Raw genomic sequence first — 27,221 nt, 5'->3', positions numbered from 1 at the left:
AGATGGTGGATTTCTCATTAAACACTTAAACTCTGTGTCTTCCTGAATTAATTTTAAGGCCACATTTACATTACTCGTTCTGAAAACAAATTTTTATGAAATTTTGGAGGTGACTGCAATATAATTTCTTCCCAAATTTCTCATTAACAAATATTGGGCACCCACAAAGTATTTGGCAATGTTAAGACTATGTAGATTCAGAACAAGCGCCTCTACATTTAGGGAGCTTACATTCTAAGGGGCATTAATTTTGGCATGTCCATCATAGGCCTAACAAAACTTATACTAAGGCCTCTCTCCTCAGTAATATTTAATAAGGGTCAAAGTTCAAGCTGAAGCCCTAACTATATCACAAGAATTCTCTGCCGTGTGGCCTCCTGACTATTTGGACATGTTGAACTATGGCTGAAACACTGACTTTAATGAAATAAATGATTTTTTAAAAAATTTGATTACTGGAAGAATCCACATGACACTTTAGGTGGTTTTTTAAATCATTTTATAGAATTTTGTTCCTGTGTGAACTGATGGTCTTACCGCCTCTACCAGTTTTATAGGATTTATCACCAGCATGGATTCTGTAATGAATTGTTAGGTTTGAGCGCCAACTGAAGCTCTTACCACATGTCTCACACTTGTAAGGTTTCTCTCCTGTGTGAACTCTCTGATGAGACTGTAGTTGTGAAGACCGACTGAAGACTTTCCCACACACATCACATCTGTATGGCTTCTCTCCAGTGTGGACGCTCTGGTGAAGCTGAAGACTTGAGGCCTGACTGAAATGCTTCCCACACTCCCCACATTTATACGGTTTTTCTCCTGTATGAACCCTCTGATGCATGTCGAGGTTCAAGCTCCACTTGAAGCCCTTCCCACACTCCTCACATTTATATGGCTTTTCTCCAGTGTGGACTTTTTGATGGGCTTGCAGGTGTGAACTCCGACCGAAGCTTTTCCCACACTCTTCACATTTGAATGGTTTTTCTCCACTGTGGACTCTCTGATGTGCCAGAAGATTTGAGGCCTGCCGGAACACTTTCCCACACTCCTCACAATTATAGGGTTTCTCTCCCGTGTGGATTCTGCAGTGAATTTTAAGGTCTGCTCTACGACTGAACCCCTTTCCACACTCTTCGCATTTGTATGGTTTCTCGCCAGTGTGGATCAGCTGATGGATCTGAAGTCGTGAACTCTGATTGAAGCCCTGCCCACACTCCTCACACTTGTAAGGTTTCTCTATGCTGTGGGCTTTCTGATGGATTTGAAGATATGAACTCTGACTGAAGCCCTTCCCACATACCTCACATTTGTAGGGTTTCTCTCCTGTATGGACAACCAGATGAACTTGATAATGAGAGTTCCTCCTGAAACTCTTCCCACACTCATCACACTTGTATGGTTTCTCTCCTGTGTGAACTCTTTGATGTGCCTGAAGGTTTGAACTCAGAGTAAAACCTTTGCCACACACATTACATAGGTATGACTTCTCACCAGTGTGGATCCCCTGATGGGCCTGAAGACTTGAAGGTCGACTAAAGCCTTTACCACATTCCTCACACTTGTAGGGTTTTTCTCCTGTGTGGACCCTCTGATGAATGTACAGATTTGAGCTACAAATGAAGCCTCTCCCACACTCCTCACATTTGTATGGTTTCTCTCCTGTATGGACTCTCTGATGGGACTGAAGATGTGAATTCCGACTGAAGCTCTTACCACATGCATCACATTTGAATGGTTTCTCCCCTGTGTGGACTCTGTGATGGTCCTGAAGGTGAGAGGCCTGACTGAAGGCCCTCCCACACTCCTCACAGGTATAAGGTTTCTCTCCCGTGTGGACTTTACAATGAACAGAAAGTGCTGATCTACGACTGAAGCCTTTCCCACATTCCTCACATTTGAATGGTTTCTTTATGGTGTGGACTTTCTGATGAGTTTGCAGATGTGAGCTCTGAGTGAACTCCTTCCCACACTCATCACATTTACTGCGTTTTTCTCCCATATGAACTCTCTGATGAATATGAAGAACTGAGCTATAACAGAAGCCTTTTCCACACTCACTACACATGTGTGTCTTCTCTTTTGAGTGTAATTGCTCGTGAAGACCAAAGGTGGAGAGACTGGTGAAGGTTTTTTTACATTTATCACACTGGTAAGGTTTTTGTTCTGTGTGAATCATACTATTCTGAAACGCTGAAAGCCTTATGCTGTCTTTTCCATAATCATCATGGTTATAAGAGTTTTCACTTTTGTGTTCTCGATGACCATCAAGGTGATGTGAAATCCAATTGATGTTTTCAAAATCCTCTTTACACTGATATAGCTTATTTTTCATGGAAATGGGCTTGTGTCTATAGTGATAATTCTGTGACTCAGTCAAGGAAGTTTTCCTCCAAGAATTCTGGACTCCCAAAGTTGCAAACTCTGGATTTTCAATACCACTGGGACCATTCATTTTCTCACTTAATATACAGTTCTCATCTCCAGAAATATGAATAGATAATCCTGCCCCAACCTGGCAGGGGGAATCACCTGTTAGTTTGTGGAACTGACAACTATTTATCATGGAGTCTTGACATCTGGTTAAGTCATCTGCAATCTGTTGCCAGATTTGCCACAGGAAAGCTCTTCATGGGATCCTCTGTCTTGAATGGCCCTCAACTCACTTTGATTTTGACTGTTTTCTCCTATAAGGACAGAGAATTCAGAGAAGTAGACAAATAAAAGCTTATTCAAAGATTCAAGATTTTACACGTAAGACACAGTATGAGACTGTAATGAACCTGAGGATGGTCTGGCTTATCTTTTTCAACAAAAATGAAGTTCCCTGGTTTATATACTGACAGAAACCAAGAGATGGTTCACTAAACCCCCAAATAGTTAGCATTAATGAAACTCACTTAAAATTACCTCCATCTGAGATACCATTTACTTCTTTATTCTACCTACTAACTGTGACCAAGGGCCAGGCTATAGCAGTAATCAGAGCCATAACAGTGGCAATGCTGGATCCTCTACCCACTGAGCCACCAGGGAACTCCACGACATAACTATTTAAATCGTTTTCAAAAACTACGTGTCATTCCAACCACAATGCAGTATCAATAAAGACAAGCAATGTGTTATGCTCACAGCTTTAACAGTGCCTGGCAATTAATCAGGGCTCAAGAAATACACGCACATGGAATTCCCATCATGGCGCAGTGGAAACGAATCTGACTAGGAACCATGAGGTTGCGGGTTCAATCCCTGGACTCGCTCAGTGGGTTAAGGATCTGGTGTTGCCGTGAGCTGTGATGTAGGTTGCAGACATGGCTTGGATTTGGCATTGCTGTGGCTGTGGTGTAGGCTGGTGGTTGTAGCTCTGATTAGACCTCTAGCCTGGGAACCTCCATATGCTGCTGGTGTGGCCCTAAAATGACAAAAAGACCAAAAAAAAGAGAAAAAAAAAAAGAAAAAAAATAAATACATGCACAGATGAATCCCAGTTTGATTTCTAGGATTCTCCATAATTCTGATTTCCAGTTTAAGTTAGAACCAAGTCAGAGAAGCAGAAGAGCTTTTACAAGCACAGTATCTGAAAAAGGAAAAAGACTAGAAAGAACGGTTTTCTGAGAAATTGAAAGGATGCATCAGAAGCGGTGGGACATAAAGGGACTTGATGCTGAGGAGAAAACCAAAGGTGCTAAGAATCAGCTGGGGTGAAAGAAAGGCACGAAGACCTATGCAGTGGACCCTTCTGAGGCACTTGTACTACCTCTCTAATACATTTTCTAACCCCAAGTAGGAGTCAAAATTTAGAGGCCAGGGGAAAATGCTATCTCTTTGAAAATAGCATGGAAAATTTTTGGACATGGAATACATTGGCCTTTAACAAGAATGATTTCCACGTGAAAAATCCAGTTTATTAGTGATCTGGGAATAAATTCCATAGTTTATTATAAGTATTTTAAAGAAACAGACTAGAAACCATCAGTTACCTCACACACACAGTCATCACAAGCAGCGAAGGTGATATTACCGAAATGTCTTCTAAAGTGACCCATACAGGAGTCCTTACTGCGCACAGTGGGGTAAGGATTCAACGTCTCTCCAGCAGCTCAGGTTGCTGCTGAGGTGTGGGTTTGATCCCTAGCCTGACCCAGTGGGTTAAGGTTCCAGCACTGCCAAAGCTGAAGCTTGGATTCCATACCTGGCCCAGGGACTTTCACGTGCCATAGGCATGACTCCGCCATTTCCCGCCCGCCCCCCACCCCCAAGATGGGGAAAGGCTAACTCTTTAGCTGGCTATATTCTGAGACCTTTTCTCCCTGATATAAGGATAAGGAAATAGATTTTTTTTCCTGGAGCTCCCTGGTGGCCTAGTGTTTAAGGATCTGGCATTGTCATAGCTGTGGTGTGGATTCAATCCCTGGCCTGGAACCTCTGCATGCTGCAGGCTTGGCCATTAAAAAAAAAAAAAAATTTTTTTTCCTTCTGTGGGAGAGATACTTTAGAAGTGATCATAAGAATCCTCATTCAAAAAAATATTTCCTCCTCAAATGAATATGCTCTGCTACTAACAGTTCCAGAAAAACCACAGAGAAAGCATTTTAATCAGCTTGGTTATAATAACAGGTTCTATACATGTGTCTGTACAAGCTGAAGAGGGCAAACTTGTACAGAAAGGCAAACGCACACATACACACACCATGGGCACCTGAGAAATTAGTTAGGCTAGGAATTGATTTGAAGACCAAAAAAAAAAAAAAAACCCTTATTCATGTTGATTAGTTTATCACCTACTTGCTATAGCTCTATCCATTAACACAAACATGGATTTAGCAAATATTTACAGAGTCCCTGCCATATACCAACATTATTCTAAGCACTGAGGACAATGAGCAATGAACATAACAGACAAAATTCCTCCACTCCTGGATTACCCTCTGGTGAGGAGGGAGAGGTGAGAAACAAGTGAACAAAAATATACAAGAGTGATGATCAGTGCATAGATACAAAACAAAGTAAGGCAGGGAAGAGGAAGTAAGAAAGAGTGGACTTTATTTTCCATAGGGTGGTCAGAGGACAATCCTCTCACAATCTTCAAAGTGAGTGACCTGAAGGAAGTGAAGAGGCCTGGAGGATTATAGCTGAGAGAATATTCCAGGCCAAAAGAAGGACGAGAAAAGGGCTACAGGGCAGAAGCATCCTTTGCAGGTCTGATAAACAGCAGGAGGAACGATGTAGATGGAAAAGACAGCAAGAGGGAGGTCAATAGATGTACCCAGAAAGGTAATGGGAGACGAATGGCAGACTGTAGAGGACTCTAAAAGCCACCTTAAGTGGCTTTTATTCTAGGTAAAATAAGCCACAAGAGAATTTTGAACAAATAACTGACATAACCTGACTTAAAAATCATTCTGATTGCCACTTTAGGAACAGACTGTAAGAGGAGAAAGGTGGGAGCAGGCGACGAGCACAAAGACCGTGCAATTACCCGGGAAAGAGATTTCCAGTTTGGACCAGGTGATGGACAGCAGAGGGACTATGACAAGCAAAAAAGATGGAGAGTTATCCACAAGAACTCATAATCATTTGGTTCTTATCTAAATTTCTACCTGGGTTGCTAAATTCATCATCCAAAGCTTCTCTTCTTTCTTTACATGATGTATCTCGTTTGAAGGGTTGATGTCCTGAGGATTCGTAAAGCCACAAGTTAAAATTTGAGTCCCAACGCATATTCAAGACATTGAGAGGAGGAGGTCCCACCATGGCTCAGCAGATTAAGGACCTGATGAAGTATCTGTGAGGATTTGGGTTTGATCCCTGGTTTTGCTCAGTGGGTAAAGGATCTGGCATTGCCTCAAGTTGCAGTGCAGGTCACAGATGTGGCTCAGATCTGGCATTGCTGTGGCTGTGGCATAGGCCAGCAACTCCAGCTCAGATTCAACCCCTAGCCTGGAAACTTCCATATGCTGCAGGTACGGCCCTATAAAGACATTGAAAGCAGTGTTTTTCAAACTTTGTACCATGATCCACTGAAGAAATAGCATTTGTTTAACGACCCAGATTCATATGTAGATATATGTATTACTTAAGTGAAGGCTGAATGACCTAGTTTCTAACCAATGTCAGTTTTCATTAAATCTATTCCCGCTGGCTCTCACACTACTCATGCAATGAGCCAGAGTTTCTGCTGCAATGTGTTCTACTCTTCCTAAGAAGCGATATTTTCTATACTATTTTATTTCATTAAAGATTACACACAGGGAGTTCCCACTGTGGAGCAATAGGATTGGTGGCATTTCTGGAACATGGGGACACAGGTTTGATCCCCAGCTCAGCACAGTGGGTTAAGGATCCAGCACCGCCAGAGCTGCAGTGTAGGTTGCAACTGCGGCTCGGATCTGATTCATAGTCTGGGAACTCCATATGCCTCGGGACAGCCAGAAAAAGAAAAAATATATACATATCACATACAGGGCTCAATAAACATGGCTTTATAATCTACTAATGGGACAGGAGTGGAAAGTGAAAAAGAACAGATCAGGTACAGCAGTATGCTATTTACAGTTCTTTTGTGAAACACAAATGAAAAAGACCTGAGACATATTGTTTAGAAAGACCAGAAACATCCTCCTGTGCCCATAGGAATTAGAAAAGTCTGGGCCCCAAACTAAGGGAACCATTTCAAGATCTTTAAAGCCTTGAAATGCCAAGGTCACAAAGACACTTCAGAGAAAGGCTGTCCTCACCCACGGAGACCAGGTTCCTGAAGTTTTCTACCATCACTTCCTGGTACAGCTTCCTCTGGGCAGAGTCCAGCAGCCCAAGCTCCTCCTCAGTGAAGGCCACAGCCACATCCTTGAAGGTCACTGCCTCCTACAACAAACAATATCACCACAACCTTACACTCATGGAAAGTGGAAAAGAGTCAGCACTGAGGTGAGGAGGATGAGTGGGAAGGTGCTCTGGTTCAAATTCATTCTGTAGAATTCCCAGCCCCCACCTTGCACCCTGCCAATGCCACACAGCCTCAGCAGAAGTGCGGGTATAGAGGAGAAAGCTTTGTGTGTTTACCTGGTGCTCTCAGTAAACTCCATAGAATTCTAACTGTTGAATCTTGAACTAAAAAGGTATTACCTTTTTTGGGGGGCTGCACCAGTGGCATATGGAAGTTCCCAGGCCAGGGCTCAAATCCAAGCAACATCAGTGACAACGCCAGATCCTTAACCACTACGACACGAGGGAACTTCAAAAAGTTTCACTTTTTAATTATTATTGCCAAGTGCCCCAGAAACATTTACCAATTTAGTCCTGGCAGTGTTTGATGGCACCTGCCTTCTCACTGAGATGGGAACCAGATGAGAATGAACAACATTATATGTGGAAACTAACCAAGGCTGCCAGGTCTCTGAATGAAAACTCTTTCTTCTTGTCTCTGACTTTTGCTTGAATGCAGTCCTTTGACTTCACATCCTTGGCTTTCTGGATGAACTTGAGCTGGTTCCTCATTCTTCACAACCCTTTTTCTTTATATTTAAAACAAAGATGGGAGTTCCCATCTTGGTGCAGTGGTTAACGAATCCGACTAGGAACCATGAAGTTGCGGGTTCGGTCCCTGGCCTTGCTTAGTGGGTTAAGGATCCCGCGTTGCCATGAGCTGTGGTGTAGGTCGCAGACGTGGCTCAGATCCTGCGGTGCTGCGGCTGTGGCACAATTCGACCCCTAGCCTGGGAACCTCCATATGCCACAGAAGCAGCCCTAGAAAAAAGGCAAAAAGACCAAAAAATTATAAAAATTTAAAAAAATAAAACAAAGATGAAACCAAGCACCTCTTTATCCTGAGGTGTCAATGAGGTGACAAATGCTTTAAGTACCACTGGACTTTTTAAACTGAGGTCATGTATTACTTTGACTAGAAAAAAAATACATGACAGAAAAGCAAACAAACGAATAAATCAGTAAATGAATACACACAGGGTCTGACTCAGGCATGGGGAACACAGGATCTAGCTCTGGTCTAGAAAGACCCTAACTACACATCTTTTTTCTTCTGTGTGAAGCAGCAGTTTGATCCTGCTGTGCTGTGCCCTATTTGGATATTCTATCAAAAACATCCACGGTGCCACATATAAAACATATCTCTTCAATTCTGAATACCTCGTATATTAAGGGCGAAAGGGGCAATATTTCTCAGAATGGATTTCTTTGTTAAATCAGCAACATTGTCATTGAGGTGCTACTAAAATAATGAAAGTTCTAAACTGAATGTCTACGAATAAAGAATAGTTTAAAAAAATAGATACACAGGTTTGTGGGAACATGATAAAGCAATTAGAAGGGAATGTTATGTAGTATTAAATGAAAAACAATTTTAATTGTATTTATGTTACAAATACAAACACGGAGCTATGAATACATATGGTGAAGAGATCAAGGAAATATAAAAGTAGCTGATTTATAAGCTGGGAAGTAGTAAAGTGGGAGCTGGTCTTCATTTCCATTAATTTCTTTTACTTGTGAAATAAAAAATGATGAAATAAAAGAAAAACAAGGAATTCCCATTGTAGCTCAGCAGGTTAAGGACTCCACATTGTCTCTGTGAGGATGCAGGTTAGATTCCTGGTCTCGCTGAGTGGGTTAAAGATCTGGCGTTGCCATGAGCTGTGGTGTAGGTTGTAGCTCTGATTCAACCCCTTGCCTAAGAACTTCCATATGCCTTGGGTGTGGCTCTAAAAAAGATGGAAAATAAACAAAAAATAAAGAAGTCGTCATATAAAAAAAAAGAAAAAAGAGGAGTTCCCATCATGGTGCAGCAGAAATGAATCCAACTAGGAATCATGAGGTGGTGGGTTTGATCCTTGGCCTTGCTCAGTGGGTTAAGGATCTGGCACTGCTGTGAGCTGTGGTGTAGCTTACAGACGCAGCTTGGATCCTGCGTTGCTGTGGCTGTGGTGTACGCTGGCAGCTGTAGCTCCGATTTGACCCCTAGCTTGGGAACCTCCATATGCCGCGAGTGCAGCCCTAAAGAGCAAAAAGAAAGAAAAAAAGAAAAATAAAATAAAGAAAAAAGAAAAAAATCAAAACCAATTAAACGTAACAGGGATTAAAAAAAAAAAAAAAAGTACATGGCACACTCAACAGGTCCTCATATGTCCTAACTCTGTGAAAGAGAAAAACTTGGGTTCAATCTCTGAATATGAAAATGATGTTTTTAACGGCAAGAAAGGCAAACGCTACTCACCTTGAATGTGCTCATTTCCTCTCCTTCTGGGAATAATGCAGGGTCCTAAGAATACCAACTGGGAAAGGAGAAGGAAGTTAATGGACACTGTCCTTAACCCACATGATGCTCACTGTGAACTGGCAAAGCACCCAGGCCTCCAGGGTGGCCACAGCTGAACCCGCTTAATGAGCAGAGCCTGGAGTGGATACCAGACCCCTGTCACCCCTCTCAGTAGCTGTTCAAGGAACAATGTGCCCAACACAGACAGTGGCCCCAACACAGTGTTCCTGCAGCTTCCATAGGAAGCTTACTCTTGGGAGGTGTAAACTACGTAAGTAAGAGTAAGCTTTGGAGTTAACATGCCCTGGATGAAATCCTGGCTATGCCACTCACTAGCAGTGTCATCTTGAGCAAATTATTGACGTCTGTTTGTCTCAATTCAGTCATTGGCAGAGTTGGGGGGAGAACAATGGTACCCACCTCATGAGACTGTTTTAAGGCAGAAAGCTAGCTCTGAGAAGACCCTCAGGGTTTCTTATTTCTTAGAAACTGTAGTAAAGCAGATGATATTTTATAGTTTGAAATCATCCTTATAAATGTGATTTCTACCAACAGAACACTGTAAGATCCGTGGATGTCATAGCTTGCTGGTCTGTCACATGAGTCTTTAGACTTCTGAAAATCTCTGTCTTCCTAATAATTTTGTTGCCTCAACAATACTGAAATTGACACAAATTTTTACAAACAGTATAAAAACATGTTGTTTCTGTTTAAGCAGGAAGAACTGTTTTTTGTTTGTTTGTTTAAGGGCCTCAAGTGCAGCATATGGAAGTTCCCAGTCTAGCCGTTGAATTGGAGCTACAGCTGCTGGCCTACATCACAGCCACAGCAACGCTAGATCCCAGCCGTGTCTGCAACCTACACCACAGCTCGAGGAAAGACCGGATCCTTAAGCCACTAAGCAAAACCAGGAATCAAACCCACATCCACATGGATACTAATCGGGTTCATTTCTGCTGAGCCACTATGGAACTCCCTGGAAGAATTCTTTTGACAAGTATGCAGTGCAGTGAAGGAAACTAATAAAAACCAAGGTTCAGCAACAACAAAGCTTGACAATTCATACTTATTTTAAATAAAAAAGAAGGGAATCTGAGTTACAAATGTATTGTTATAAATAAAGGAATGTTTCAGAAATAGACGAGAAGAGAAAGCTCCCCCTATGGTGGAATGCAAACGAATAACTGTAGAACGAAAGATGGTTGGAAAATCATCAATGGATGCTAAAAATTGGTGAAAGTTTGGTGAGGAATAAGATAGCCATATAGCCTCAAAATATTAACTGCAAAAGGAAAAACAGTAACCTGGCAGACACCTTAACCAAGGAAACAGAGTTGAGACCACCAATTGAGACAAATCCACAAACGGACGTTTGTGTCATACGATGCCCTGAGAAGGCTGCCTCGCCACTTCTGTGGCATCTCTGCTGATAATGCACAGCCTGAATCTAATCATGAACAAATCTTGGATAAACCAAAAAAGAGGGATCTGCCACAACATAATTTGCCAATACTCTTCAAAAATATCAAGAGCCAAAAAGAAAAAGCCTAATGAATCATTTTAGATGAAAGGAGACTAATGAAACAAAAACTGAGTACAATGCATAAACTGGACTGGGCCCAGAACTAGGAAAGAAAACTGGCTCTCGAAGACTTTGTTAGGAAAAACTGAAAAAAATTAAGTATGGATTGTGGATTAGATAACAGTGTGTTATCAATGTCATTAATCTCCTTTTGATCGATCCAGCTTGCTCTCAAATGGCTCTGCCAACAAACAACATATAGGCGTAATAAAACTGTGAAAGAGAAAAACTGGATAGCACTGACAGCTAATAGCAGCAACAGCTAGAGCCTGGTGTTTTCAACTTATCAACAAGCACAGTACTGAACAAGAAAAAGACAAGCTGCTCCATAACACAGACACTCTACAATGACTAAAATAACCAAACAATCCACCCCCCCAAACGGGAAACATGAGTGACGACTTCATGAACAGTAACAACTTCAGTCTGATTTTGTTTCTCCCACCTACTAGATACAAATTATGACAACAGTCAGTCATCAAATTATGTCTGCTTCTTGACAGCATCCAAATCAGAACAAACCCTCACTGCCTAAAAACCTCCCCAACTCAGCTAACACAAGCCAAAACCCTAAAAGCAGCTCCACCTGATTGCCTCTTACAAAGACACCCTGTGGTGTCTGGGCTTCCTTGCTTCAATAAGCCAAAACAAACTTAGCTCTTTGAATACAGGAGTGTTCCTGGTGGTTTCTGGCTGGTTACAAATGAGCAAACTGGGGCGTTCCTATTGTGGCTCAGTGGAAACAAATCTGACTAGCATCCATGAAGACGCAGGTTGGAGCCCTGGCCTCGATCCTGCGTTAAGGATCCTGGTTAAGGATCTGGCATTGCCATGAGCTGTGGTATAGGTCGAAGACGAGGCTTGGCTCTGACGTTGCTGTGGCCATGGCGTAGGCCAGCAGCTACAGCTCTAATTCGACCCCTAGTCTAGGAACCTCCATATGTTGCAAGTTCAGCCCTAAAAAGACAAAAAAAAAAAACAAAAAAAAACAAAAAAAAAAAACCAAACAGCAAACACTCAAAAAAATAATTGATATCTCTGTGTAAAGAATACATGAAAATTCTTTATCCAATTTTTGCAACTTTTCTTTGTAAGTTTAAAATTATTTTGGAGTTCCCGTCGTGGCACAGCAAAAACGAATCCAACTAGGAACGATGAGGTTTTGGGTTCAAACCCTGGCCTCACTCAGTGGGTTATAGATCCTGCATTGCCATAAGCTGTGGTGTAGGTTCCCTAACCTGGGAACCTCCATATGCTGCAAGTGTGGCCCTAAAAAGACAAAAAATACAGAAAATAAATAAAATTATTTTTATATTAGTTCATATTATTTTTATGAAAATAAAAAGTTTAGGAAACAGAGTAATAACAAAACTAATAGCACTGGAGTTCCCACTGTGGCACAGTGGTTAACGAATCCAACTAGGAACCATGAGGTTGTGGGTTTGGTCCCTGGCCTTGCTCAGTGGGTTAAGGACCTGGCGTTGCTGTGAGCTGTGGTGTAGGCCGGCAACTACAGCTCCAATTAGATCCCTAGCCTGGAAACCTCCATATGCCGTGGGAGCAGCCCTAGAAAAGACAAAAAAAAAAACCCTAAAAACTAATAGCACCAGTTCTAATGATGATGATTATAGCAAAAATACCCAGGATTAACTAATGGTAACTACTGATTGACTTTCCTACTTTAGGTACAAATCTTCTGGTATAAATGATGGCAATGAACCCACTCCCCAAAGCCTGGGAAAATCCAACTTCACAATTTCTGATTCCCTCCATTTGACTTGTTACTTGCCAGCTGCCCCTTCTGCTCAAATCAAGATTTTGCAGGGAACCCTAACAGCTGACAATTATTAGTGGGGAAATAAAATCTTTGGACTGAGTAGGGCTCTAGTGTATCCAGCTCAGGTTTATCTGTGACATCTGGCAGGGTCAACTTCCTAGGCTTCAGTTTCCATACAAGACTCTTTCCTAGGCGTGAATTTTCATGTGCACAAGAATGACTGCAGGATTTTGTTGGAATGCAGACTCCTGGGTCCCATATGCAGAAATTCCAAGTCAGAAGGTCTTGAATGGGGCTTGAGGCAGGGCAGCTCTACCCAAGTGATGCCAAGGCCACTGGTTTGTGAACCGCAGTTTGAGTAGCACTGCAGAGTAACATCAGTGCTAAAGAAAACAGCCTCCAATAAACAGAAATATACACAGAGAGTAACTACAAAAGGGCACAAAAATATTTACTATTGTTACCTTTACATCCTAAAACTATGAGTAACAAATTTTTCAACATATCTATACATAGCTTCATTTTCCATAATCTTATGTTACTTCCATAATGTAAATTTTTTTTTTTTTTGGTCTTTTTGCTATTTCTTGGGCCGCTCCCATGGCATATGGAGGTTCCCAGGCTAGGGGTCGAATCAGAGCTGTAGCCACCGGCCTATGACAGAGCCACAGCAACGCCGGATCCGCCGAGCCACATCTGCAACCTACACCACAGCTCACGGCAAACCAGATCTTAACCCACTGAGCAAGGGCAGGGACTGAACCCGCAACCTCATGGTTCCTAGTCGGATTCGTTAACCACTGTGCCACCTTGAAATAAAATAAATGACCCAGGAGTTCCCATCATGGTGCAGCAGAAACGATTCTGACTAGGAACCATGAGGTTGTGGGTTCGATCTCTGGCCTCGCTCAGTGGGTTAAGGATCTGGCGCTGCTGTAGCTGTGGCATAGGCCAGCAGCTACAGTTCCGACTGGACCCCTAGCCTGGGAACCTCCAAATGCCGCTGGTGGGGACCTAAAGAAAAGGACCAAAGACAAAAAATAAAACAAATGACCCAGTTGAGAAAACTATTTTAAAAACTCAAGAAATAGCCTAAACCTTGTTCTCAAGGTCCCCACAGTCATTTCCCAACCTACTTTCAAATGATTCTAGCCAGTTCCCCACGCTCAACGAGAATATAACAAAGAGATTAATAAAATCAGATGCTGGACTGAGACTGCCTAGGTTCCAACCCCTGCTCTGCCTCCTACTCTCTAGGTGGGCTTGGGCCAACAGGTTGTGTTTCCCGTTTCCATCTCCCCATCTTTAAAGCAGAGAAAATACCAGTACCACTTCAGAGAGCCACTATGGGGCTCTCAATATGTTCATCTGTATAAAGCTTTCAGAATGGAACTGAGTGATCACGGCTTAGTTAAAATCATTGCTCATGCACCGCACGTTCTACAACTTATATGAATACGTTATGTAGGAGAATGCCAAGTCCTACTCACCGGGGGCTCTGTTGCCTCTTCCTCCGTTCAGTGCTTTTTGAGACAGACTGGGGAAGGAAAGGAGGTTGTGAAATACCAGGATTGTGATTCCATGCCCTATAATTCGACACAAGAAGAGGCACTCAAAAGGACCAAGAGTTCAGGACGATTCAGCTTCCTGGCTCATAGACTCTCACCGGGTGTTTCTGAGAGAATTATGGCAGCATTAATAAGAACAATCAACATGTCGGGCAATTGTAAACCTTTTACTTGTACTATCTGTTTTTTTCCTCAACACTGTATTAGCAACACGTTCCTTTTATTTCCCTTTCGCAAAACAGCAACGGCGGCTCAGAGGGGTTAAGTAACACACCCTGTGTGGTACCGCAAGAAGTGGCAGGGCAAGCTCACAAGTTAGGGGGTCGGGCGAGCGGTGCATAAAGCCGGGAAGACCCTCAAACCCCGAGAAGCAAGACCTGAGCCCACCCCATCCCGGGGACGTCCCAAACGGCAAGAAGCTCCGCCTAGGGGGACGCACATCACCACCCTCGGCCCTCAAACCTCCGCTTTTAGCCGCTCCTCCTCTTTCTTCCCAAAGGAAATGTCCATAAATGCTGACCCTACGAGAGTTTCGGGAATGTTTGAAAGGGTCATGAATATCCGACCTGAATCTCCCTAAGCAGGGAAAAGATGGCTGCCGCGTTGTCCTGGGCCGGAAGTGCCTGCGACTACCCGGTTCCTGGACTACATTTCCCAGAATTCCGCGGGGGAGACCGTTTACTGTGGATCTTACTGTAGCTGCAGTACGTGGGACTTCACGGAGCCCTGGACTTCCGGTCCCAGAAGGTGTTTTGTTACCATCTTGCAGTCCGTGCAGAAGCAAGTGAAATTCCTTTCTACTGAGAGATATCATCATCCTAGGTTTCAAGTTATTTCTAGATTGTAGAATTTGTGATACTGACATTTGACCAAGTGAAATTTAAAGGGAAGGGGGGGCATTATTTAACAGATGGTGGGACACTTCATAGTGAGAAAAGTTTCAAGTTACCAGAAATTGGTAACTTCAATTCGTACTTTATAAAGCGAAATTTGAGAAAACCATAAAAAGAAAGAGTCAAACTCATAATTGGATCCAGGGATTTTAACACATATATAGAGGGAAATGTTGAGCCTTAAATGAATATACTAAAATAGAGAATTGAAATTTGATTCGGAAAAACATCCATCTCAGGAAGTTAATAAACTCGTGGACAATCACATTTTGTTCCCTGCACTTGTGGAAGTTCAGACTTGGCTTATTGCTTCTGCAACACTGAAGACTGTAAGTCGATGGAACAAGAATTGAAGATTTTGGTGTCTTTGGAATATTTTTATGTTCCAAATTCCTTCAGGAAAACATCTTCCAAGAACTATTTCTGATTTAAGGCAACAACATGGCACTCAGATTTCTTTCCATTACAAGTAAACTGAAATCTTGGGTATAGTATGATAATATATGGTAACAATTTAATTTTATTCTATTCACCTCCTTTTCCCCATGGCACTCTCCAGTCCCTTTTCTACCCCATAAGCAACCATTCTCATTTCTGTGCGTCCTTTTGATTGTGTTCTTGTGCAAAATATGTGCAGTTCTATACATATATTTTTAATTTATATAAATTATATTGTGTCATAAAATTCACTCTGGTGTTTGTTTTCTTCATTCAGGAGTATATTTTTAAGATTCAGCAGTACATCTCATTTGTTTTATAGAATTCTATTTTCTGCGCTCAATATTTTACCTGTCTCCTCTTTCCATCTGCTATGCCAATAACAACCAAACGAACATCTTCATACATTTCTGTTCATAGACATATCTGAGAATTTCTTCGGAATACATAACCAAGAGAAATTATTTCATAGAAAATGTGTATATTTAAATTTAAATGTATGTATGACTGGGTCACCTTGCTATACAGTAGAAAATTGACATAACACTGTAAACCACTGTAATAGAAAAAATAAAAATCGTTTAATAAATAAATAAATTTAAATATACCTAACGCTGCAAGTGCAGCCAATTTTTTTTTTTTTTTTTTTTTTTTTTTTTTGCTTTTTAGGGCTACACTGGCTGCATATGGAGATTCCCAGGCTAGGGATCTAATTGGCGCTATAGCTGCTGGCCTACGCCAGAACCACAGCAATGCCAGATCTGAGCTGTGTCTGCAACCTACACCACAGCTCATGGCAACACCAGATCCTTAACCCACTGAGTGAGGCCAGGGATGGAACCTGCAACCTCAAGGTTACTAGTCAACTTGTTTCCACTGTGCCACAAGGAACTCCCAAAATTTTTAAATTATACTTAAATTTAATATAGGCAGGTTGACCTCCAGAATGTACTCTATTACAAAGAGTTGCAGATGAGATTTTTGTGCAACCACTTTCTCTTCATTTGGATGACTCATCACCATAAGTTCTGCTAGTGTATTAAATGTATAGTAGAATCTTATTTTATTAAATTTTGCTGATTTTCTCTCTCTCTTTTTTTTTTTTTTTTTTGTCTTTTGTCTTTTTAGGGCTGCACTTGTGGCATATGTAGGTTCCAGGCTAGGGGTTGAATTGGAGCTACAGCTGCTGACCCATGCCACAGCCACAACAAGGCAGGATCTGAGTGGTGTCTGCAATCTACACCATAGCTCACGGTGTAAAAGTTCCCACTGTGGCTCGGTGTAATGAACCCAACTGGTATCCATGAGGATTCGGGTTCCATCCCTGGTCTCACTCAGTGGGTTGAGGATCTGGCATTGCTGTGAGCTATAGTGTAGGTCACAGACATGACTCGGATCTGGCACTGCTGTGGCTGTGGTGTAGGCTGGCAGCTGTAGTACCCATTCAACCCCTAGCCATATGCCACTAGCACAGCCCTAAAGACAGAAACAAACAAACAAAAAACCCAAAAACAAACAAACACTAAAAGGCAAAAAGTGAGAGACATTTTAGCACATCTTTATAATAAAAGACTCAGATTCATCCCTAACACCCATGCATTCTTCAAGGGTGAGCTGTTGAACCCTTTGGTTCCACCCATAGATATAATCCTCAAATGAGCGCATAAGACGTGTTCTAGACTGATCTCATCACCACTAACTGTGACAACCAAGAATAGGGAAATTACCCAATACTCACCAATAATGGAATGAATAGATAGATTTTGGTATGTTTACACACTACAATGACATCCGCCAGTGAAAGTGAATCAAAGTTGTCCACACCCAATAATACAGATGAATCTCATGGGTATAATGTCGAGCAAATGAAGCCAACACAAAATAGTACATATTGTATGACTCCACTTATACAAAGTAAAAAACAGGCTAAATGAAGTTATACCACTTCAAATTAGTGGCTACCATCCAGAAAGGGAGGTTACTAGAAAGAGCCAAAAGGGGTATTTCTAAGGCTTGGGGTTTGCCCTGGTCCTCCAAGAACTAGATGGCAAGATGCTAAGAGAGAATTTAATGAACATTTTTTTTTGGCTGCACCTGCAGTATATGGAAGTTCCCAGGCTAGGGGTTGAGTTAGAGTTACAGCTGCTAACCTACACCACAGCTAACCACGCCGGATCCTTAACACACTGAGCGAGGCCAGGAATCGAACTGCAGCCTCACGGATACTAGTCAGGCTTGTTGCTGCTGAGCCACAATGGGAAATTCTTGAACAAATATTTTATTAGGGGAAATATTTGAGGGGAAATGGCAGGGAGCTCTGAGAGGCTGGCAGAACCATCTACTCACAGTGCAGGTCTGACCTTGAGCAAAGAGCTGGAAGAATTATTTGGTAAATAACCCTAGACTGCCTTGTAATCTAAGTAAAATCCTCAATGCTGTCAGGAAGTCCTTGGGAAAAAAAGTCAATGCACAGAAGAATCCTGGTCTTCCAAGAAATGGCCTTTGGATCACTGTTGTGTCGACAAAGGAAAATCAGGTGAAAGACTTGCCTTTGTGCAAATGTGGTGATGCACCTGAGAGCAGCAGCTGGGACTTTGCGTCAGTTTTGCTCCTTGTAGACATAACTGTGAAGCGGGAAAGTCTCTCAATTTGGGCATTTCTTAGTGATTAGATCTGGTTGTGTATTTTTGGCAGTAATAATACTGAAGCAACATGGTGTCTTCTCAGTACATCATATCAGGAGGTCTGAAATGTTGGTCAGTTTCATTACTGATAATGTTCATCTTTGTGGGGGTTCCTGTCATGGCTCAGTGAAAAAAACTTTGACTAGCATTCATGAGGACACAGGTTTGATCCCTGGCCTCGCTCAGTGGGTTAAGGATCCGGTGTTGCCACAAGCCATGGTGTAGGTCACAATGCGGCCTGGATCTGGCATTCCTATGGCTGTGGTATAGACCAGCAGCTACAGCTCTGATTCAACCCCTAGTCTGGGAACCTCCATATGCCATGGGTGTGGCCCTAAAAAGACAAAAATATATAAATATTAAATATTTTTTGAAATGTTTGTCTTTTTAGACAAGAAAAATATACCGCACCTGTGGTATATGTTCATTTTTTTTTTTTCTCTTTAGGGCCGTATCCACACCCAGAGTATGTGCAAATTCCCAGGCTAGGGGTCGAATTGGAGCTGCAACTGCCATTCATAGCCACAGCCACGTATGATCTGAGCCTTTTCTGTGACCTACACCACAGCTCAAAGCAACGCTGGATTGTAACCCACTGAGTGAGGCCAGGGATCAAACCTGTACCTTCATGGATACTAGTCGGGTTCATTGCCACTGAGCCACAATGGAGACTCTTGATAAAGTGCTAAGATAGTGTTCACCAAATTTATACCTACTTACTATATTTCCTTTGGTAATTAACACTACCTTGTAGAGAGATATTCTGGGGTTTAAAGTATCCTGTTCCTCATTAACTTTCAACCAGCTGTTGCACAATTCCTTAATTATTCTTGCCAGAATCAATAATCTCTGTGGCGGTTGCAAATGATGATTTTTTTTGGCCCCACCCTCAGAATGTGGAAGTTCTCCAGCCAAGGATCAAACCTGCACCACAGCAGTGACCTGAGTCACAGCAGTGACACCACCAGATCCTTAACCTGCTAGGTCACCAGGAAACTCCAAAAATAATGATTTTTAAACTACATCATTTCTTCTATATTTATGGTTTGGCATTTTACTAGGCAGCCCTTACTTTATTCCCTCCCTATTTTCTTTTTTAAATTCATATCATTATATGAATAATTATTTATTTTTATGGTCAAATTGCTCATATTTACCCAGCGTGAGCCTCTTCATCCTGGACCTTTTAACATGTGCCACTGCTTCTTCCTACTTGCTGGCACAGCAAACTTTTTCCAGAAATATTTTGTACTTTCCTTGCTCCAGCCTGAAACAGGTATGTGGATACACAGACTTATATACACCACATACACATTTGTGTATCTACTATGCATGTCTATATCTACTTCAGTAAATATCTAGCACATTCCATCTCTCTCTCTCTCACACACACACACACAGTATTTACTATTACAAAATTCCTCTGCATATAAGTGGACTTGCCCAGTTCAAACCCATCTTTTTGTCTTTTTAGGGCCACACCTGTGGCATATGGAGGTTCCCTGGCTAGGGGTTGAATCAGAGCTACAGCCTTGGGCCTACACTACAGCCACACCAACATCAGATGTGAGCCGCATCTGTGACCTACACCATGGCTCATGGCAATGCCAGATCCTTAACCCACTTAGCAAGGCCAGGGATCAAACCTGCATTCTCATGAATACTAGTTGGGCTTGTTACTGCTGAGCCACAAAGGGAACTTCCCAAAGCCATCCTGTTCAAAGGTCAGTTGTAACTTGCTGAGTAAAGCTCTTTAACCAACTACACTGAAAACATCACCATTGTGTCTCAGTATGGAATGTCATCCAAACCTGCTTTGTCCTTCCTGGTTCCACATTCAGAGGGTTCTCTGCTATTATGCTATGTTCTCTCATGCACATCTTTTCAACAGGGAATCTTTTTTTAAAAAAATACCCCCACAATGTATGCATATCCTTTTTTTCCCCTAGCTCTATGTTATGGATTTATAGTTAAAGCACAGCATAAATTATAAAGCTTTGATTGGTGAAATTCATCAATTTATCTGTATATGCAATACAATTTGAGAATATTTTTTTTTGAAATTGGCTTCTAGAATCCATACTGCAATTTTCTTACATGCCATGTGACAATATAGAACAATCGTATTATGAGGTCTTAACTACAAGGAATAATTATTTAGTACTTTTCCAAATTCTACTGTAATAATTTACTGCCTTAGTATTCTCACTGGTCAATGAAAAAACTGAAACATGAGATGAAATTCAAATGGATGGAGTTCCCTGGTGGCTTCGTGGGTTAAGGATCCAGTATTGTCAGTGCTATGGCACAGGTTTGATCCCTGGCCCAGGAACTTCCATATGATGAGTGCAGCAAAAAAAAAAAAAAAAAAAAAAAAAAAAAAAAAAATTAAAAAAAGGAAAAAAAAAAAAAAAGAAAAATACCACAAAATATTCCTCCTTGCCAAGGAAAACCACTATCAAAGAGCATCCCTTTACACATGACCTTATGTGTGTACACATACAAATGTACACATACACACAAACTCACAAAAACTTATGGCTGATTACACTATGAAAACTATAATCTGTGACCTCTCAAAGCTCATGTTATGTATTTCTCCTGCCATTACAGATATCTTCCATAATTTTAATGGTTCAGATTAATATAGGAGTATATCAAAATTCAAATTCCTATAGATGTATACCTATTTCCATGAAAAAAGATTCAGTGATATCACTAATGTGGTGCTCATCTTTTTGGTATTTTAATCTATAACCGTAATATCCAATTTTATGATTTCCAGGTAAAAGATGTACAGTACAACATATATTCTGAAAGGTACTCCTTTCCTGAAACCAAGCTACCAAGAGCGAAAAGCATATAAATGTCAGTCTTGCCTCAATAATACATTTGATAATTTTATCAAATTCCCACAAGTTTTCTAGGTATTTGCTTTGTGGCTGTGGGGGAAGAATATAACATAGCCCCTACCTGAGAAGGTTTCACAGAAGAAATGCTACAGTAATTAGAAGGCAAACATTTCAAAGTATGGATGAAAATGCAGTGAATTAGAAGTCAATTACAAATTCAAGGTCGACTAAGAACATTTTTTGTTATTGACAAGCAATTTTCCTGACACCTTCAAAGTGTTACAGTAAACCCTGCCTTAACATTGAAAGACAAAAAAAAAATCAATTGTATAATATGCAGTCACCTATTGTTGCAACAGTAGTAACATTTTTTCAATTTGTACTGTCAGAAAAAAAAATCACAAAATAGTTCAATTTAAACTGGACACAATCCTTGGAAAACTAGAGAAGGCCTTGAATAACCCAACTTGAGAACAGAGGCTCTGGAAGGCAAGGAGCCAATTACAATAGGCTAACACCCCACACTTATATTAATACTGCAGATTGTAATATTGAATGTTTTCTGCATTTCAATAAATGTTCATTTCCTGAATCAATTTCACTTTGCAGTTTTCCTCCTCTGGATACAATTTTCACATACTGTACACTTCCCCCTTTTGGTTTATTTAACATACAAGTACTGGGCATACCCATTTGCGCTATTCAAGGTTAAGGTTGTGTAGATCCAGCTGCCAAGTCCCTGCCTCATGGAGCTCACATTCTAGTGAATATTGATTCTGACAGCCCATCCTCACACTTCCGTTAAAGGCCAAACTCTTTTCCTTTCTAGGTACCATCTCCTAAGTGACATCTGATAAATGTCAAGTTCTGAATGCAGCCGCCCTTACTGCACCACTCAGAAGGGTTCTCTGTTGTGCGGTCTGATGAAAATAACTGCTTCAACACCCACTAACCCAAAATATTTTCTCTATCAGACCTGACAGTTACAAGAACTCAGGCTGCACATGACTGTTCTTAAAACATCATCTTGCAGAACTTCTTTCCTCTGACAGTTCCTTGATGTTCTTACCACTCTCATCGTTTTCATAAAATGCATCCCCAGTATGGACTTTGTGATGATTTACAAGGTTGGAGCGCCAGCTGAAGCTCTTTTCACACATCTCACACTTGTAAGGTTTCTCTCCTGTGTGAACTCGTCTGTGATACTGAAGCTGGGAAGACCGACTGAAGACTTTCCCACACACATCACATCTGTATGGCTTCTCTCCAGTGTGGACGCTCTGGTGAAGCTGAAGACTTGAGGCCTGACTGAAGTGCTTCCCACACTCCCCACATTTATACGGTTTTTCTCCTGTATGAACCCTCTGATGCATGTCGAGGTTCAAGCTCCACTTGAAGCCCTTCCCACACTCCTCACATTTATATGGCTTTTCTCCAGTGTGGACTTTTTGATGGGCTTGCAGGTGTGAACTCCGACTGAAGTTCTTCCCACATGCTTCACATTTGAATGGTTTTTCTCCACTGTGGACTCTCTGATGGGTCAGAAGGTGAGATGCCTGACTGAAGACCTTCCCACACTCTTCACAACTATAGGGTTTCTCTCCTGTGTGGATTCTGCAGTGAATTTTAAGATCTGCTCTACGACTGAACCCCTTTCCACAGTCTTCGCATTTGTATGGTTTCTCGCCAGTGTGGATCAGCTGATGGATTGAAGTCGTGAACTCTGATTGAAGCCCTGCCCACACTCCTCACACTTGTAAGGTTTCTCTATGCTGTGGGCTTTCTGATGGATTTTAAGATATGAACTCTGACGGAAGCCCTTCCCACATACCTCACATTTGTAGGGTTTCTCTCCTGTATGAACCACCAGATGAACTTGATAATGGATTTTCATCCTGAAGCTCTTCCCACACTCACTGCATCTAAAAGGTTTCTCTCCTGTATGGACTCCCTGATGGGCTTGAAAACTTGAACTATAAATGAAGCCTTTACTACACACTTTACATACATATGGTTTCTCTCCTGTATGGATTCTCCTATGGGCCTGAAATTGCGATGGCTGAATGAAGCACTTACCACACTCCTCACATTTATAAGGTTTCTCTCCTGTGTGGACCCTCTGATGGATATGAAGATTTGAGCTACAAGTGAAACACTTCCCACAGTCCTCACATTTATATGGTTTCTCCCCTGTATGGACCATACAATGACTATTAAGTGCTGATCTACGGCGAAAGTTCTTACCACATATATCACACTTGAATGGTTTCTCCCAGTGTGGATTCTCTGATGTTCCTGAAGATGTGAAGCATGAATGAAGGCCCTCCCACACTCCTCACAATTATAAGGTTCTCTCCTGAGTGTAATTTACAATGAACAGTAAGTGTTGATCTACGGCTGAAGCCTTTCCCACACTGCTCACATTTGAATGGCTTCTCTACAGTGTGGACTTTCTGATGAGTTTGCAGCTGTGAATTCTGACTGAATTCCTTGCCACACTCATCACACTTATAACGTTTCTCTCCAGAGTGAACTCTCTGATGAATTCGAAGGGCTGAGCTGTAACAGAAGCTTTTCCCACATTCACTACATGTATGAGACTTTTCTCCAGAATGTATTTGCTGGTGAAAATCAAATTTGGAGACATCACTGAAAGATTCTGTACATTCATTACACTGATAAGGTTTCCAGCCTGTGTGAATTATAGACAGTCCTGCCCCAACCTGGCTAGGTGCGTCACCATGTTTGCAGAACTCAGAACTTTTCATCATGGAGTCTTGACACCTGGTTAAGTCCCTTGCAATGTGTTGCCAGATCTGCCAGCAGGAAAGATCTTCATGTGGTCCTGCTTCTGGAACAGTCTCTGTCTCATGTTGGATCTTGCCTCCTATAAGGACAAAGAAGGGATAAGGATAACTGAAGGCTCCTTTCAGTGTTTTCAAGACTTTACATTTAGGCGAGAGTGCAAATGTGAATAAATCCAGGGAACATTCAGTCTGTCTTGTTTCTTTCATTGTGTGTCATGTACTCTGATTTGCATGCCAGTGGGAACCAAGAAGTGGTCCAGCTGGCTCAAATCTGCTAAGTATACCGAACCCATTAGTGCACAACAAGTTTCCTATGTTAGGTGTTAGTTAGATGTCAAAAACTTAATTACATAGACATATACACATACACATACTGTATGTATAAAATAGATAATCAACAAGGACCTATTGTGTAGCACTGGGAACTCTTTCAATACTTTGAAATGAACTATAAGGGAAAAGAAACTGAAAAAGAATATACACACATACATATAACTGAATCACTTTGCTGTATTCTTGCAACTAACACAATACTGTAAATCAACTATACTTCAATAAAAAAAATGAATATTGAGGTTCCCATGAGGTGCAGCAGTTTAAGGATCTGGCACTGCTGCAGCTGTGACATAGGTGTAACCCTGGCCTGGGAACTTCCACATGCCAAGAGCATGGCCAAAAAAAAAAAAAAAAAAAGAACAATGTAGGCAGAAAAGTTACACAAATAATAAAATATGATCAACTAGAACTTTAAGGAAAAGCAGTAACTTTTCTTTAAAGCAAAACTTGAAAGCAACCAAGATGTCCTTTAGTAGGTGAGTGATTAAATAAATTGTGGTTCCTTCACACAATGGAATATTATTCAGTGCTAAAAAGAAATGAGCGATCAAGCCAAGAAAAGATATGGGGGAAATGTAAATGCATATTATTAAGTGAAAGAACTCAATCTGAAAAGGCTACATACTGTATGAGTCCAAATATATGATGTGTGGAAAAGGCAAAAATATGGGGCCAGTCAAAAGGTCAGTGTTTGCCAAGGGCTGGAGGAGGGAGAGATAAATAAGCAAAGGGGATTTTAAGGTAGTGCAAATACTCTGTATGATACTGTAATGATGGATACATGGTGTTACACATTTGTGCAAATCTATAAAATGTACACCACCAAGAGTGAACCCTAATGTAAAGTACAGACTCTGGATGATAGTGATGTGTGAATGCAGGCTCATCAGTTGTATTTGGTGGGGCATGTCAGTAATGTAAGAGGCTGTGGGTGTGGGGAGGGCAGGGGATGGATATATGGGGTATCTCTGTACCTTCCTCTCAATTTTGCTGTGAACCCCAAACTGTTCTTAAAAAAACAGGCTTCTAAAATTTTATTTCTTTTTTTCTTTTTAGCCATGCCCACAGAATGTGGAAGTTTCCAGACCAGGGACTGAACCATACCAGAGCAATGGCCGAAGCCACTGCAGTAACAATGCTGAATCCTTAACCCATGGCACAGGAGAACAACCATTTTTTTCTTTTTAAAAATTTCTATTGAAGATTAGTTGATTTGCAATGTTGTGTTAATTTCTGTTGTACAGCAAAGTGATTCAGTTATACGTACACACATATTCATTCCTTTTCAGATTCTTTTCCCATATAGATTATCACAGAGTATTTTTGTGTGTGTGTGCTTTATAGGGTTTTGCCTGCAGCATATGGAGGTTCCCAGGCTAGGGGTCTAATCAGAGCTACAGCTGCCAGCCTATGCCATACCCACAGCAATGCAGGATCTGAACCTCATCTCTGGCCTACACCACAGCTTACAGCAATGCCAGATCCTTTATCCAATGAGCGAGGCCAGGGATCGAACCTGCAACCTCGTGGTTCCTGGTCAGATTCTTTTCTGCTGTGCCATGACGGGAACTCCATCACAGAGTACTGAATAGAGTTCCCTGTGCTATACAGAAGGTCCCTGTTGACCATCAAAACAGTCTTTTTTTTTTTTTTTTTTTTTGTCTTTTTGTCTTTTGTTGTTGTTATTTCTTGGGCCGCTCCCGCGGCATATGGAGGTTCCCAGGCTAGGGGTTGAATCGGAGCTGTAGCCCCTGGCCTACGCCAGAGCCACAGCAACGCAGGATCCGAGCCGCGTCTGCAACCTACACCACAGCTCACGGCAACGCCGGATCGTCAACCCACTGAGCAAGGGCAGGGACCGAACCCGCAACCTCATGGTTCCTAGTCGGATTCGTTAACCACTGCGCCACGACGGGAACTCCCAAAACAGTCTTTAAAAAAAAAAAAAAAAAAAAGCAAGTACTTGTGATGAAATTTTTACAAAAGAGAAATTCACTCTCCTCCCTTTAAAGCTGCCTCCTCTTTTGATCCAGGAGACATATGATAAACAGCCTCCCTATAACTCTGCCTTATGTCATCTTATTGGAAAGTTACTTTAATGAGGTGACTAGAATGGCTAGAATGACTGGCTGGTCTGGGAGAAATATCTAGTCACACACTGAAAAAAACACAGTGAAAGCAGAGAATGGAACTTTAGCTCCCACTGGCACGTGTTCTTCAGTAGGAAAAAAGGGAAATAAAGTTGAACAGGTAACACACACTGTTCTAAAACCTGATACTAATTCAGACTTCTAAGGAAAAAAGTGAAAACATAGAAGGTAACCTTTTATGCAAAACCGGACCCTGGGAGAAGGAAGATGAAGACACAGTATAAACTCTGAAAGCCAACCCTAGAATGGGAGTTAGATTCTGCCAGGAAGACTTGGCAGACAGACCCACAGATGGCTCCACATGTCTTTTAGGCCTCAGCTCAATAGCAGCCCACCAACTAGGCCTCTTTACCACCCAGTGTAAAATAATCAACCCTGTCCTCACTCGATCTACCCCTGGCCATTCCATAATCCTTGAACCTGTTCTACACAGCACTTTTCCCCACATAACACACTAAGTCATTTGTGCTTTGTTTTGGCTCCACTCATGGCATGTGGAGGTTCCTGGGCCTGGGACTGAACCCAAGCCGCAGTGACCAGAGTTGCTGTAGTGACAATGCTGGATCCTTAACCCACTGAGCCACATGAGAACTCCCATTTGTTGTTTAATATGTGTCTTTCCCACCATAATGCAGCATCAAAGCAGGAAGTATTTCACACTTGATACATGGAACGTATTTTACACTTTCCTCCTCATAACCACTGTCCAGAATCAAGTCTGGAGTACAGTGAATCCTCTACAAATGCATGTTCAATGAATAAATGAGTCCCAGTTTGACTTTTTTAATGAGAGTTTAAGTCAAGTCCTAGGAGGAAAACATTTCTTTCAAGTAAGTTATTTGAAATAACAAAGGGACAGAGAAGTA

At 41.6% G+C, this 27,221-nt stretch overlaps 1 protein-coding gene across 1 annotated transcript in view; it reads right to left on the bottom strand.

Moving 5' to 3' along the window:
- LOC100737582 (zinc finger protein 226-like) overlaps positions 477-27,221 on the bottom strand; it is a 34,475-nt gene continuing 7,730 nt past the window's right edge. The window contains 10 exon segments of the mRNA XM_021097546.1: positions 477-2,616; positions 2,619-2,684; positions 5,598-5,672; positions 6,735-6,861; positions 9,227-9,271; positions 14,482-14,716; positions 22,089-22,776; positions 22,779-23,333; positions 23,336-23,413; positions 23,416-23,949. Of these exon segments, the coding sequence (XP_020953205.1) occupies positions 500-2,616; positions 2,619-2,684; positions 5,598-5,672; positions 6,735-6,861; positions 9,227-9,271; positions 14,482-14,716; positions 22,089-22,776; positions 22,779-23,333; positions 23,336-23,413; positions 23,416-23,949 (4,520 nt within the window). The 3' untranslated portion in view covers positions 477-499.

Source organism: Sus scrofa, chromosome 6 (assembly GCF_000003025.6).
Source record: "Sus scrofa isolate TJ Tabasco breed Duroc chromosome 6, Sscrofa11.1, whole genome shotgun sequence".
Classification (NCBI taxonomy): Eukaryota; Metazoa; Chordata; class Mammalia; order Artiodactyla; family Suidae; genus Sus; species Sus scrofa.
Note: the sequence above shows the minus strand (reverse complement) of the source record. Positions and strands in the feature narration are given on the sequence as shown.